The sequence below is a fragment of the Uloborus diversus genome, chromosome 5 (genome assembly GCF_026930045.1).
Source record: "Uloborus diversus isolate 005 chromosome 5, Udiv.v.3.1, whole genome shotgun sequence".
Lineage (NCBI taxonomy): Eukaryota > Metazoa > Arthropoda > Arachnida > Araneae > Uloboridae > Uloborus > Uloborus diversus.
Genome location: NC_072735.1, coordinates 154,146,327 through 154,160,011, shown reverse-complemented (window position 1 = coordinate 154,160,011; position 13,685 = coordinate 154,146,327). Strand labels below are relative to the sequence as shown.

At 30.2% G+C, this 13,685-nt stretch overlaps 1 protein-coding gene across 1 annotated transcript in view; it reads left to right on the top strand.

The window, feature by feature from the left end:
* The window catches only part of LOC129223206 (GTPase-activating Rap/Ran-GAP domain-like protein 3), a 199,000-nt gene that overhangs the window by 145,059 nt on the left and 40,256 nt on the right, over nt 1–13,685 (top strand). Inside the window, exons 10-14 of the mRNA XM_054857773.1 lie at nt 478–576; nt 4,109–4,212; nt 7,243–7,354; nt 9,325–9,370; nt 12,562–12,668. Coding sequence (XP_054713748.1) covers nt 478–576; nt 4,109–4,212; nt 7,243–7,354; nt 9,325–9,370; nt 12,562–12,668 — 468 coding nt within the window. The remainder of the gene's footprint in view (nt 1–477; nt 577–4,108; nt 4,213–7,242; nt 7,355–9,324; nt 9,371–12,561; nt 12,669–13,685) is intronic.

Here is a 13,685-nt window from a genome sequence, read left to right as displayed (position 1 = left end):
AATACAAAAATTAATGAGTAAATTTACAAAATCTAATAATGACTTCAAGAATCTAGTTGCTATAAATGTTTAATGCCAAAAGCTACTAAATATTTACTGAACAAGACTAATGGAAATTGAAATAATGCAGTGTTTCTTTTTCCTATGTTCAGGTAGAACAAGAATAAGTTTATTTTGTATGCATAGTTTAAACTCATTAAGAAACGTTAATAGAAAAAATTAATTCTTAATAAATTTTAATGCATTTCAAGAAAGAATTATTTATATTTAAGTAAAACATTTAATTATTCATTACTTTCTGCTTATGACAATTTTCATTTATCGAGACGCATCCCTAAGCATTTATTTTGTCTGACTATAGAATATACTGAAGAATAAATAAGGTAAATATGGTGATGCAACATCAAATATTCTAATCAACTTCATATTCATCCTTTCTCCTCTGATGATTTATTTATATTTAACTTTTCATTTCAGAGACGGGAACGAGAGATTTTGATAAATTTGTGAATTTACTAGGAGAGAAAATTCGTCTGAAAAGTTGGGATAAATACAGAGGGGGACTTGATGTCAAAGGTACTTTTTTTCTTATTAATTTTCCTGATTCTACTGAAAAAAATACTTGTAATTCCTACCCCTGATTCAAATTCAGTTGCAGATTTTACCTTAAACAAGAAAAAAAAATCATTCTTAATATAGATAACAAACGGGAAATTGTAGTTAATGATGTCATTGAAATTTTGGATGGCGAAAGGTCTGAAAGTCTAAGAAAAGAATTATCAAATTATCATTGAATGCTTTTTGCAACACTCTTGTACTTATAACTTTTCATCCAACAAATAAATAGATTGTTCTCCTATTTACTCTTAGGAATCAAATACGGTGCAACAAAGTCTGCCTTTTAAACTCATCGAATGGTTTCGAATTTTAAATGCGAATTTTATAAGGATTAACTCATGTAGAGAGAAGGATTTTTAATATACAGGGTGCTTATAAAATTGTGCTCTGATAAATAAAATAAATTTTAAAAAATAATTAAAGTTAAATCATTTTTCTGTTTTGATCCTATTTTCATCAAATTTTTTAATCGATTGGTACAGTGATAGCTAAAAGCAGTATGCTGGCACTGAAATCGAAAACTGAAAATGTCGTTTATATCGAACCCTCAGAGACTTCGCGAGGGAGGTTTTGATGGTCAACTCCCGCAACTTTTGATTTCAGCACGTATTGTAAGCTCTAATGTAACAACCTAAATCCATATAAGCACTGTTATGACCAAACTCTAAACACCAGAAGATAAATTAAGACTGCGCTAGAGAAATTTTGAAGGTGAAAATCGATAATTTCTTATCAGAACTGCAAAAGGTGCTCTAACTTAGTGAAGCAGTTTTTTTTAATACTTTTTTTTTCAGCGAAGTATTTTATAAACACCCTGTGTATATTATTGAATTGAACAAAATGGATATGGAAGCAAATTCAGTTCAAAAAAAAAAGTTATTAATTCTTTATTATGATTTAGAAATTACAATTTTTGGTAAATCTCTTCTTGAATTTTCTTCAATTTCAATCTCTTCTTAAATTTCTTCTTCAATTTTTCGTAAATCTTTGGTATAACTGCATTCAAGCTGTTTTGAATCTATTTTCTCTTAAACAATTTATATAAACTTTATACAATTAGACATATTTTTCCAAAAACCTAGTAATTTACAGAGTATGAAAAAAGTTTATATACAATAATATTATGCTTAATAGTCCGTAGAGAAACATTTTTATAAAAAATTACTAGTGACTTTAAATAGATTTGTTATATATTTATTTTACAATTTAGAGAACAACTATCGTCGGTATTAACTTTTATTTATTGAAAGTTCAGCTAATCATCTCAAAAACCCGAAAAATTGCAACTAAGTTTTTCTTTAAAAGCAAAAATTCAACTTCTTGTAAAATACTGCACGTTATAAAACTATATGGCTCAGAAATTATAAAATGTTTCAAAACATAATACTTAAATAAAACTACTCCAGTGATGATTTCCTAGTTTTTACCGCATCAGCTAATAACATCCAAATAACGTAAAGATGTCTTTTAAAATTCTCTTTTATACATAAATTTGGAACGAAAGTTAATTTTAAAATGTCACCAAGGCTCTGAAATAAAAGATTTCTTGGAAATAAAACAACCTTCATGAAGTTTTCTCGAGATTACACGACATATTTGATACATTTTCCATTAGTATCTAATGTGGTTCAGCAATGTTTAATAATTCAAAGTTTCCGTCACTTCTCCGTCAAACATTAAATTTCAAATTCAACGTGCATCTACGAAGTTTGCTCTCTTCCCTAATTAGAAGTCCAATCTACTATGACTCTCATAGATGTCAAGCAGCTTGACGGCCAGTTGATAAATTACGCGTATCAGAGTAATGTAAACTGAATAAGACTAGAATGAAAGTGTACTCTTGCTTTAAAAGCAGCTTTAATACGATGGAAACTACCTTGTGTGTTTTAATTTATATTGAAATTTTATTCATTATATTTTAATTCTTAAGTGCTAAGCATGGTGTAAATTCTGGAGAAAGGAATAATTCTGTTTGCTGATTAGAATGTTAAATTTGTGATTTTTACTATAAACATAAACCATTGTGTGAAGTAAAATAGAAACGTATAATTGCTCAAAATCGCAGATTACTACAGACACGTTCCCCAATTCATCTGATCTTCATTTTTGGGAATTTTCCCATGTTCTGAGGAATAGTTCTAACGTAGCTAATAATCTTGAAGAAATTCTGTATTTTTCTACTATATGGCTTCCATTTTTATAGTTTTATCCTTTTCACTATCCATTTTTTTCTATTTTGTATGTTTTTTTTTTCATTCATTTTTAGCTGTTGTGTTAGGTTTTTTTTAAATTCTGTTCGTTTTTGTAGCGCTTTTGACATTTCTCTCTTCTATTTATTTTTCTTTTTTGAATTCTTGTGTTTTGTTTCATTTCTCTACGTGTGTGTGTGTTTTCTCTCTCATCATTTAGCTTTTTCTTTTCTTGCGGTTTCCAGTTTTTGAAATTGTCTTTTCTGTTTCACACACACAGCTTTGTGGCTTAACCTTCCTTCAATCGAATTCTATCTTGCACTTGTTGCTTACCTGTGAAAAAGCTCTATATCATTCATTGCATTCCCATTGGTTCTTTGTTCAATTAAATTTTTCTCCTTGGCGTTCGATCAATCCGCTTTTCTTTTTACTTTTAAAACTTCTTGTTTATCTAGCTCTTTGCTTTTGTCGCATGTCTTTTCATAAACAATCTATTCTGCTTATTCTGCATTTAAAAAGGGGTTCATTGTACCCTTAAAGCACTTGTCTGCAGTTATTTGCAATTCTGTACATTCATACGTTATTTATTTTCCTTTTCAATCACAAAACTTCATTGGGAGGAGCAAGAACTTTTGCAACTAGTATGCAAATCAAAACTAATATCACAAATTGCGAAATTACTTCTGATGGTAATTTGCATTTGTATTAAGCTGCTTAAGCTAGAAAACGATCAGCCTTTACATATCATAAAATTCTATGGATTAAGTAACAAAACACTATCTCAATCTTTATAAATTGGTTAGTCTTTGCTGCTTTTACAAACTAAACAATGATTACATAGTGCCTTCGAATTACAACTGGGAGTCTGATAAAAGTCATATATTATTTACCCTTGTTACTGAAAAAATTTAGCTCTTGTCTATTTGAATTTGTTCACCCAAATTTTTAAACTGCTCAAGTCGTGAGTTCAAATCGTTAGTAACAAAGCAACCGATTTCGTTCAAAACCGAATTACTGCCTTCTCTCACAAAAGCTTCAATTTTTACAATGTAAAATACTTAACACGATTACATAGCAATGATTACATAGTATCATTACTATTCATTACCTATTGATTGCTGTTCAAAATGTAATAAAATAGTTTTAACGCGTGAATGAAGTATTTCTACATTAAATACTAATTTAAACTGGTTAGTAACAATTTTGGGAACTGAGAAGTATGTATATACATATATACCACTTCAGAATGTTTTTAATAATTATTTAGATTGACATTAATAAGATTTTTTTCTTACAACAAGGTGATATGACAGGAAAGTATTCTGCGTATACGATATATGAAGGCCATGAAATAATGTTCCACGTTTCTACTCTTTTGCCTTATTCCAAAGACAATCGTCAACAAGTAAGACGCCTTTCTTTATTATCTAGACAAATGAATGAAAATAATGACTTTTCCTAAAACAAATTATTCTAATTTTATTGTAATGATTTATAAATTACTTCTCTTACTATACAGGGTGTCCGAAAAGTCCTTGACGCATTTCAAAAATTAATATAAAAGCAATACATTCTCGTATCGATAAGCGATTTGCGCCATAATACATTACAAGTTCGAAAACTTTTTTGATAACATCGTAAAATAAAGGAGAAAAAGTAAAAGCAAAGAGACAAAAAAGTAATTGTAAGTAATTTGCATTTACGGCTGTATCGTCACAGTACACAGTAAAAAAAATTCTAAAATGTCACTTTATTTCGGTGGAACGCTTCAGGATTACTCAGGTTTTCACCAATTTCCTGTGAAAATTAAGTATTTTAGTCACAAGGTTTCCTGAATTTCTACAAGTTGCACGAATGCAGAGTTCTTACTGTTGTCAAAAACATTTTCATCCACCAGTTTAATTATTAACTAAGCGTACTTAAGTGTATCTGCATCAGATCAATTACGGCCCATCCAGACTAACTAAGCTCCCAATGGGAGCATATATGTCTCTGGATTCCGCAGCTTTGCTAGTTGTAGGCAAGTGATATGTTCGGTACTTGCAATTCTGTCTCAGCGTTGACCTTGTTTGCAACAATGCTTTTGTAGCTTTCTTGGTAAATCAGGAAGGCAATTACTTAAAACCTACTAAACTATTCTCTGAAGGTTCCAGAAAGATAACTGGATTTACCGGGGAGATTTCTGTTACACTCAGAAAGATTCAAGGAAAATTTCACGAAGATTACTTACTTTTAGCGTAAAGCGGTCCTGGTTTTTTTGCAAGATATGTTCTTGGCAAAAAAATAAGCACATTAGCTGTTCATTATTTTCCAGGAACGTTTCTGAATTGTTTTTACGGTGTATAAAAAACAAATTTCTACTGTGAGGATTCAGAGATTGCATATAGTTATAAGTTCTTAATTTTTCGTCTTTTATTTGTACGTCAAAAAACATCATGAACCTTATGAAGTATTATGGCATAAACCGCATATTTATAAGACAACTTTTTGTTTTCTATGATTTTACAAAATGTGTCAAGAACTTTTCAGACATCTTGTACTTTATTCCGTAACTAAATGTGAGCGAAATGCAATTCTTTCATTTCATTAAAAATATGATCACATTTATTGACGTAAATGCAGTCGGAAAACTGTTGTCGTTACATCAAAGACAAACTTTAAGTATTTAAATCTAATACGTGAGCATTACTCAAAGTAGCGGTTTCCTGTTGTTGATTCTGTGTTTTGAAAGTACTCATCAGTTAAAGAAGGAATTCAAACACAATTCACGAAGCCTTCGTTCTATACCAATAAGTTTAAAAGCTCGGTTGACAAAAGTGTCATTTCAGCACAATGCATAAAACAACGTCCAATTCAAAAACAATACAATACAGAAAACTTTTTCAGTTTTTATATTTTAATGAGTAACGATGAAATGCTAAAAAACGTCAGGTTTATGAAAATAATTTTTGCTATCATCACTTTAACTCTTGTTTTTCATTAAAAACTTTGCTCCGACACACATGGAGTTGATAATCTTTCATTTTTCAAAATAAATCTAGCAATTTTAAGAATTCCAGACATCAAGTGACCTAATTACAAATCTAATAACCAACCAAATTAATCTGGTATAAAAAGGTTTAAGTAGATTCGGATTTAAATGAGGATTGAAAAAGTTATTTTCGACATTACGTTACTGCTATGTCTTCCACACTTTCATAGTGCTCTTAGCTAAAACCGTGTTTAATTTCTTATAGCATTGAAATTGCATTCGTAATTTGCTTTCACGTATTAATTATGAATTGGATCACTAATTAGGAATTACCTATACATCTTGCTCCTTCGGAATATATATTTGTGTCTGCTATAGATTCAACCCACTCGTTTCACATTCGAACGTCTGTTAATTATTTCGTTAATGACAAATTTGCATAGTATCAGATCATACAGATGTCTATAAAGTACCGTTTGATGTTAAATATGAATTTCTCGAGCTTAGTTTGTAATTGAGAGCAAACATTGAATCACAAATCTCATCTGCGAAAGAATCTTTCAAAATTTTACTTTTTGTAAAAAATTAAAATGCTTTTTTTTTTTTTTTTTTGAGCTGAAAGGAAGAGCAGAAATTGCTCTTTTAGTTTCATTTCATTTATTGCATATTGTATTTGGTTAGAGTGAAATGGACGAAAGTAAACTGTCAGATCTTTTAAATAGATTAAGCAATAGACAGTAGTGTGTAACTAATTTACTATTATTTGCTTAAAATAATTATCATTGATTTTAAAGAAGATAAATCCTTAACACCTCATCAATGTGTCCAATGTTCCTGAAAGTGTACTTAGTACAATTTTAACGTATTTCAGAATTCAAAACTATTTCAGATTTTTAACATAATGGGAAAAATAAAAACAAAAACATTTCTGTCTTCAAAAGATAATAAACACAGAAAACTTTCTACTAATATAATCGCGTAAAAATACATAAAAGCTGCCAAAATTTAACCTCATGAAACGACAAGGTAGCACAACATTTGTATCAGAGATATTTTGTCTTCTGAGGATTACAACACGGTCTTCGTCCCTTTGTATTCTTGACCCTCGCTCTTGACTATTTCCAAATATTTGTTGCTGTTATAACACTTGAAACTTTAATTCTCAAAGCTAGCAGAATTTTTTTTAACTCGTTACTTCTGAGAAAAGTATGTTTACGAACTACTATGGCTCCAAAAGCAATATTCTAAGAAAACCTTGAACGCTCTAATGAGCAATGTGTTGTTGTAATTTTACCGTTGGAAATACCCAGAAATGCCTCATGAGATAAATCATCGACAACTGACAACTTAAAGGATCTAAATTGTTGCTTAAATACGAAGCACAATTTTAAATACATTTTTTAAGTTTTAGAAAAGGACTTATCAAACATAATTTTTTTTTTATTAAATCCATTTTCTTTCCAGGTAGAAAGAAAACGCCACATTGGCAACGACATTGTGAATATTATATTTCTAGAAGGATCTCACACGGACCATATCAACTTTAAACCAACCATGATAAAATCACAGTTTACTCGTATCCTTATAAATATTCATAAAAATCATAATTTGTATAAGTTTAATACTATAGTGAATTCAGCGAGAACTGATAGTGGAAGTAAACAAAAGAACGTGACACTTAGCGATACCGCTGTCTGATTGGCGATGGGAGTTCGAAAACTGCGCTAAACAGATAAGCAAAGTGTTCCTGAGAAGAATCGCCAATCCAGTGCACAATTCATGACAATAGCATATGTTGGCGCTAAACAGTAACCCTCTTTGTTTATTTACTTCCTCTATCAATTCCCTCTAAATGAACTATGGTCATATTTCTTGTAAAATCAATAATCAACATAAGTAAAGCATAAATCTGGGAAAAACTACTCCAGAAAGTTATTTTGAGGCAATCATGGAGAATAAGAACACTGTGAAAAGAGAACTAAGGTGGGAGTAGAAGCCAAGTGTGAACCCAGGGGTGCCAAAGGAAAGGGTAAGGGCTGGTCATTGAGCAATTTTCAGCCATTGAAATTTTTAAAGGGTGTTAATTTTATGGCGCTTTTTTTAATTTTACTTTGAAGAGACTTATTTTTGGTGAGGGCGTGTCATAGCCTTTGAGGCGGAATGGGCATCCCTGGTTAGCTTGAAGGGTTGTGAGCATGTTTGAGCATAAACGTGAGTGAGTGCGAGCTGTTTATTATTTATTTTATTCAAACCTTTAACTCTCAACATTTTTAATAAGTTTTTAATTTTTCATATTAGTATATTTGTTCATAACATAAAGACTACTTTCAGAAAAAAGTATGTGCAGCATTTGTAACCATTTGAATCCTGTCAATCTGACTATAATTGTCAAATTATAACTGCTTAATTTTTGCTTATTTTTTCCAGATATATATTTTTTTAGATAATAAATGATTAAATGAAACGATGTTTTGAATTTAATTAACTTAATAAATTAATTTAATTTTTACAGTTTGTCTATATTAATGCGGCAAAATGTAATACCAATTAATAAGTATAATCTTTTCGAGTGTACTTCAGAAATCTCGTAAACAGTGAGACCGCTGCTGAAATATAAGTACGAGTCATGTCATAGTAAAATGTTCATGTGATTCTCATTTATTGACTTGTTGATACAAAAAATACTACTAGTGATAAAATAGAAAAATAATAAAGGGGAAAACATATTTCACTGAACCTCCAACAGTTGAAAGTTATTTGTTGAATTTTCTTTTCAAAAAGTTTAGAGCTTCACATTTCTGTACCTCAGATCCAGGATTACATAAGTCACATAACCGCTACTTTACAGGAGCGAGAGAAAACGCTCATCTGACGCATGCAAAGAATGGGACGCGCATTCTTTTAGCACTGTTAAATAATTACAATAGATACTTTCTAGAATTACGTTCATATAGCTCGATGTGGAATAAGATTCTACATACAATGCACTAATGAACGGAGAACCGCAACTTTTGGACTTCTACTCGTCTGGTTCTGAGTTTCAGATTTCAGACGAATATAGAAACGCATAAATGTATTGGTAAATGAATAAATAGATGGGTACAGAGCAAATTACAGATTAGGCGAAACTTTCGGCAAAAATGTTTTAAACAGTTTTATAAAAGGGTTGTATTGTGCAAGTCATGTACATTAAAAAGCGCATTTGCGTCACAGTAAATAGTAAGAAAGATTTTTCAGATTTTGATGGGGACAGAATAAAAAGGGAAAACAAGCAAAGTGATGGGAAAAAGCCAACTAGATTTCAATTTTCATGTAATGTTAGACCAATAGAGTTAGTTCTAAATAATAATTTTTCTCAATTTTAACAAAATTATTTCACATGTCTTTTTGTATATAATGTAATTTTTTTTCGTGGAAAAAGATGGTTTTCTTAGGACTAGCTGTAAAATTCGTTCACTAATTGGATACGATTCCTTACCTAGCCAGCTTACATAATACAATTTACATAATTTGTTAATACACTTTATATAACTTAACAGGCCTTAGATATTTTTGCTGTTGTGTCCTATGAAAAAGAAGACGATTCCTACAGGTAAGTAATAGTTACACATTATTTCATTCGTTGCATTAATTCAGCACATCCAGTTTCTTAAACTTAGCTGCTTTATTTTCCTTATTTTTTTTACTTATTGTTTATCATGAGCAAAATAAGTACGCAAAAATATCAATTTAATTCTACTTTAAAAAAAAAACAATTAATTTTGTTTTCTATTTAATCAGTATAAAGCAGATCATCTAATATTTTTCATTGAATGAATGTCTTAGAAAAATTTTATATCGTTGAAATAATTCTATAGGTATTGTAGAATGGTAAAAATGATTTAGAATAATTTCTTATTGCAAACAATTGTCTATGTCCATTAGAGGGTGATAAGAAATAACTTGGACACACATAATACATTAGAGTTTTAATGCTAATGAAAATATTAAGACCTAACTCCAAAATCAATATGAAAGCATTATTTCGTCTAGTATATTTACAAATTTTCAAAGTGGCTACCTTTGGGTTTAATAAGGAGCTTTAAACGTGTCTCAAAATTTTCGGCTATGGGGCTACTCACTTACTGATATTTTATCCTATTCCTTGCTTAGGAAGTTCTTATGGTGTGCCGAAGTTTTATGAGGTTTAGCACACATCCTTGTCTCCAAGACCTTTTTACATTTTTGAACGGAATCAACGAACCCAATCTAATCGTTCGGGGGGGGGACATGCTAGCTGGAAGATATCAATTGTTCTTAATAATCAAGGGATAAAGATTAATGAAGAAACATACCGCAAAAGCATTTTGGAAGATGTTGTCTTACATCGATCACAAAAGTTCTTTGAAAATAAAAGATGGACCTTCCAACAGGATTCCGCACCTGCATACAGAGCTAAACACACTCAAGATTGGTGTAAGACACATTTTTCGAACTTCATTGGAGCTCAAAAGTAGCCACAGTATTTCCCAGATTTGTACCAATGGATTATTCTGTGTGGTCCATCGTAGAGACAAGGGTGTGTGCTAAACCTCATAAAACTTTGGCTTCCCTAAAGAAATCATTATGCAAGGCATGTGATCAAATATCAGTAAGTAAGTTGCTGCCCAGAGCCGAAAATTTAGTGACGTTTAAAGCTCTGTATTAAGACTGAAGTAGCTACTTTGAAAATTTGTAAATGTATTAGAAGAAATATTGTATTCATATTTATTTTGAAGTTTAGTAGTCATATTTTCATTAACGTTAAAGTTTTGAGATATCATGTGTGCCCAAATTATTTCTTGTCACCCTGTAAACAGCAGTTTTTAATGAGAAATTTCATTATTTTTCTACGTTAACTTGCTTCACAATATAAAACGATAAAAAGAAACAAACTGAGTGAAATGAGTGAGAATTAATATTTTAAACTTAAAATTTTTAGTGGCACACGGTTTAATCTTCAATGGAAGCTTCTCTCACCGGTAAAATCAAACAGTTACGTTTCTTGTTTCTTGCTTTTTTTGCTTTTTTTTTTTTTTTTTTGAAAAATGTAACGTTTACTATCTGATTTTTAGACGAAGTTCAAACTTACCTGTTAAGAAAGCAAAAAAGTAAACTAAACAAATAAAAGATTTTAGTTATTTATATACAATGTATTTAAAAGTATACATATTTCCTTACTTCTTGTTATTTCAAAAAAAAATCCTTTGAGTGTTAGATGAAAATCTGTCCAATGCTAATTTCTGAATATCTCCACCTCTTCGGTACATAAAACGTCATGGGACACTTAGTAATACCAAAATTATCAGTAATACCAAAACGTAGTCAAAAAGTTCGGAAAATTAAGATTATAGTTTCAAGAGTAGTAGAACAAGTCATAAAAAAGAAAGGACGAAAATTGCTTTGTAGCTCATGCTAAATTTTGAAATTAAATTCCGAATATCTGGAAAACAACATGAAAATCCGAGCTAGATGTATCAAGTGATGGAATTTTTAACTTCGAACGAACAACTTCGAAAAATCAAAGATCTAATGCGTAGCACTTTTAAGTAAAAAACAAATTAATTACTAAACAAGTTCGTAGTTATATTCGTAGTTCATAAATATAGAGAAACAAATGAACTTTGTGAATAACACGTTAATGCATTTTTAATTTTATGTGAAAAGGATTGAATTAAGTATAGGTTCGTGTTTTATGAGCAAATACTAAGAAACTATATTAGGCTAATTTAGAAAAAAGCCGCACTCATCCTACGATTTTAGTTAGTAGCATTATCTGCTTTGATTTATAAAGTATATAGCACGGTAGAATTTTATTGAAATAATGGAAACTGAATCATTTTCCTTTCTTATTCTTGCCTACCAAGTAAAATTCTCTATTTTTGACATTATTGTATACAGCATAAATCGTTTCGTAACTAGTTTTATTGTGATAAACCATAAAATCAATACTTTTCAAATTAATATATGCATCAAAACTATTTGCGAAATGTAATTACAGTATACAAGATAAACTCTAGTTAAAGATTTTCGTTTAGATTGTAATGAAAAAGAAATTTATTGAACTGAGAATTTTTTTTTAATTATTTTGTATTTATACCCTCAAGACTGTTTTCTGAGAACGACATATGATTATTACGTCCGAAATCTAATTATTTTTACTTCCCTTAATTGAAACGAATGGTACGGAGCAAGTGGGAAGTAAATTAAAATTTGGTTTTCTTCTTTAATGTTGTTGCGTGTAATGAGAAAAATTAATATGATTTTTATTTTTACAGAGGAACAGAAAAAGATGGTCAATCAATTAAAACATAATCCATGTGTTTAAATGATGATGTAAATCAAATCAATTTAAATGGACCTAACATTTGTTTACAATGACAAATTGTTACATTTGTTAATGACATTCTCATTAAAACCATTTTAATGCCGAAATTTCATGATATATAGAATAAAATAATAAATTCTAATTGTTTGGTTTTGTGGTTGCGTAGTTTATTAATTACAAACATACGTCGCATGAAAATATTAATTGCTTTGACTGGTACCTTCTGATTTCGTCTTTTTACTTACTTAATACATACTTAATACTTATAAACTTTAGTTAATATTTAGCACTAAAGTACTTAACACTCGTTGATTTAAAATAAATTGCATACAATATAGTGAACTCGAACTAAATGGTATCAAACATAGACTATGCTTATAGTGCTCAAAATGTGTCTTATAAGTTTGAAAAATTAGAAATTATCATTTTTATTTCAGACTCTCAGTATATTCAGAAGAGTCGGTACCATTATTCGGTCCCACATTGCCCAACCCTCCAATTTTCAAAAACCATCAGGAATTTCGAGAGTTCCTTCTGGTAAAATGTAAGTGCTATTTTGTGTCTATTTTGTTGTACATACATATTTTTTTCGGTTATGCCATTATTTTTTGATACGATGCAGAGTGCATTGAAAGTGTAAAGGATTGTTCACTTACCAGCCGTCTGCACCGTCCATCCCGATTTTTGATGTGACGGACTGCCGACGAAAACAGAGTAGCATTCACATACGATCGCCTTTTATCAATCACATGACTGAGTTCACCCACTAGAGAGAAAAGCTAGCTGCTTGGAGAAAACCAATGAAATGCTATCCTTCTTTTGAGGATCGTAAAATATCAAGGTTCTTCTGATCGAAACCGGTCCCGTCCAAGATGACTTGCTGTCATTGCAACCAAAAAAGAAAACTTGTTTAGGGTGGAAAAAATCTGTGTGAACGTGACGTACGACCGATAAGTGAACAGCGTTTCATCCAAACAAACCTGAAATTGCAAGCCTCATCATTTTTCAACGTATTCACAACGCGACTATGCTCCAAAACGAAATGTAATTTTTAGCTCTAACAAAAAACAAACTATTGTCGTGTTTACATCTCTTTCTTATTTTCCGAAATCTGACTCAAATTTGTATGTGTTTATAATTTGGAAATGAGTGAGTTGCTTTCTTCTGGGCATTTTTAACAGTTAAAGATAGATTCGGTTTGATTTTTACTAATAAATGGTTTAAGTATGAAAATATTTCCTCTTCAAAAATGGCATTGAAATTTCAGTAATTAAAAGTGAACTTAATTATCTAAAAAATATTCTCATTTATTTTTATTTAAATTTTATTTATCAACTTTTAATTTAATTATTTAGCTCCGTGTGTGTGTGTGTATATATATATATATACATATACATTTGTCCTTACGTTTCGAATACAGGTACATTCACTGAGGTGTAAATATTTTTTGAGGGATTTTTAATGCACTCAAAACTACAATATGTTCAAAGTTATTAACAGAAACATTGCTATCTATAGTAGCACCAACTACTTTACTGATTTTTACAATACTGAAATTTGT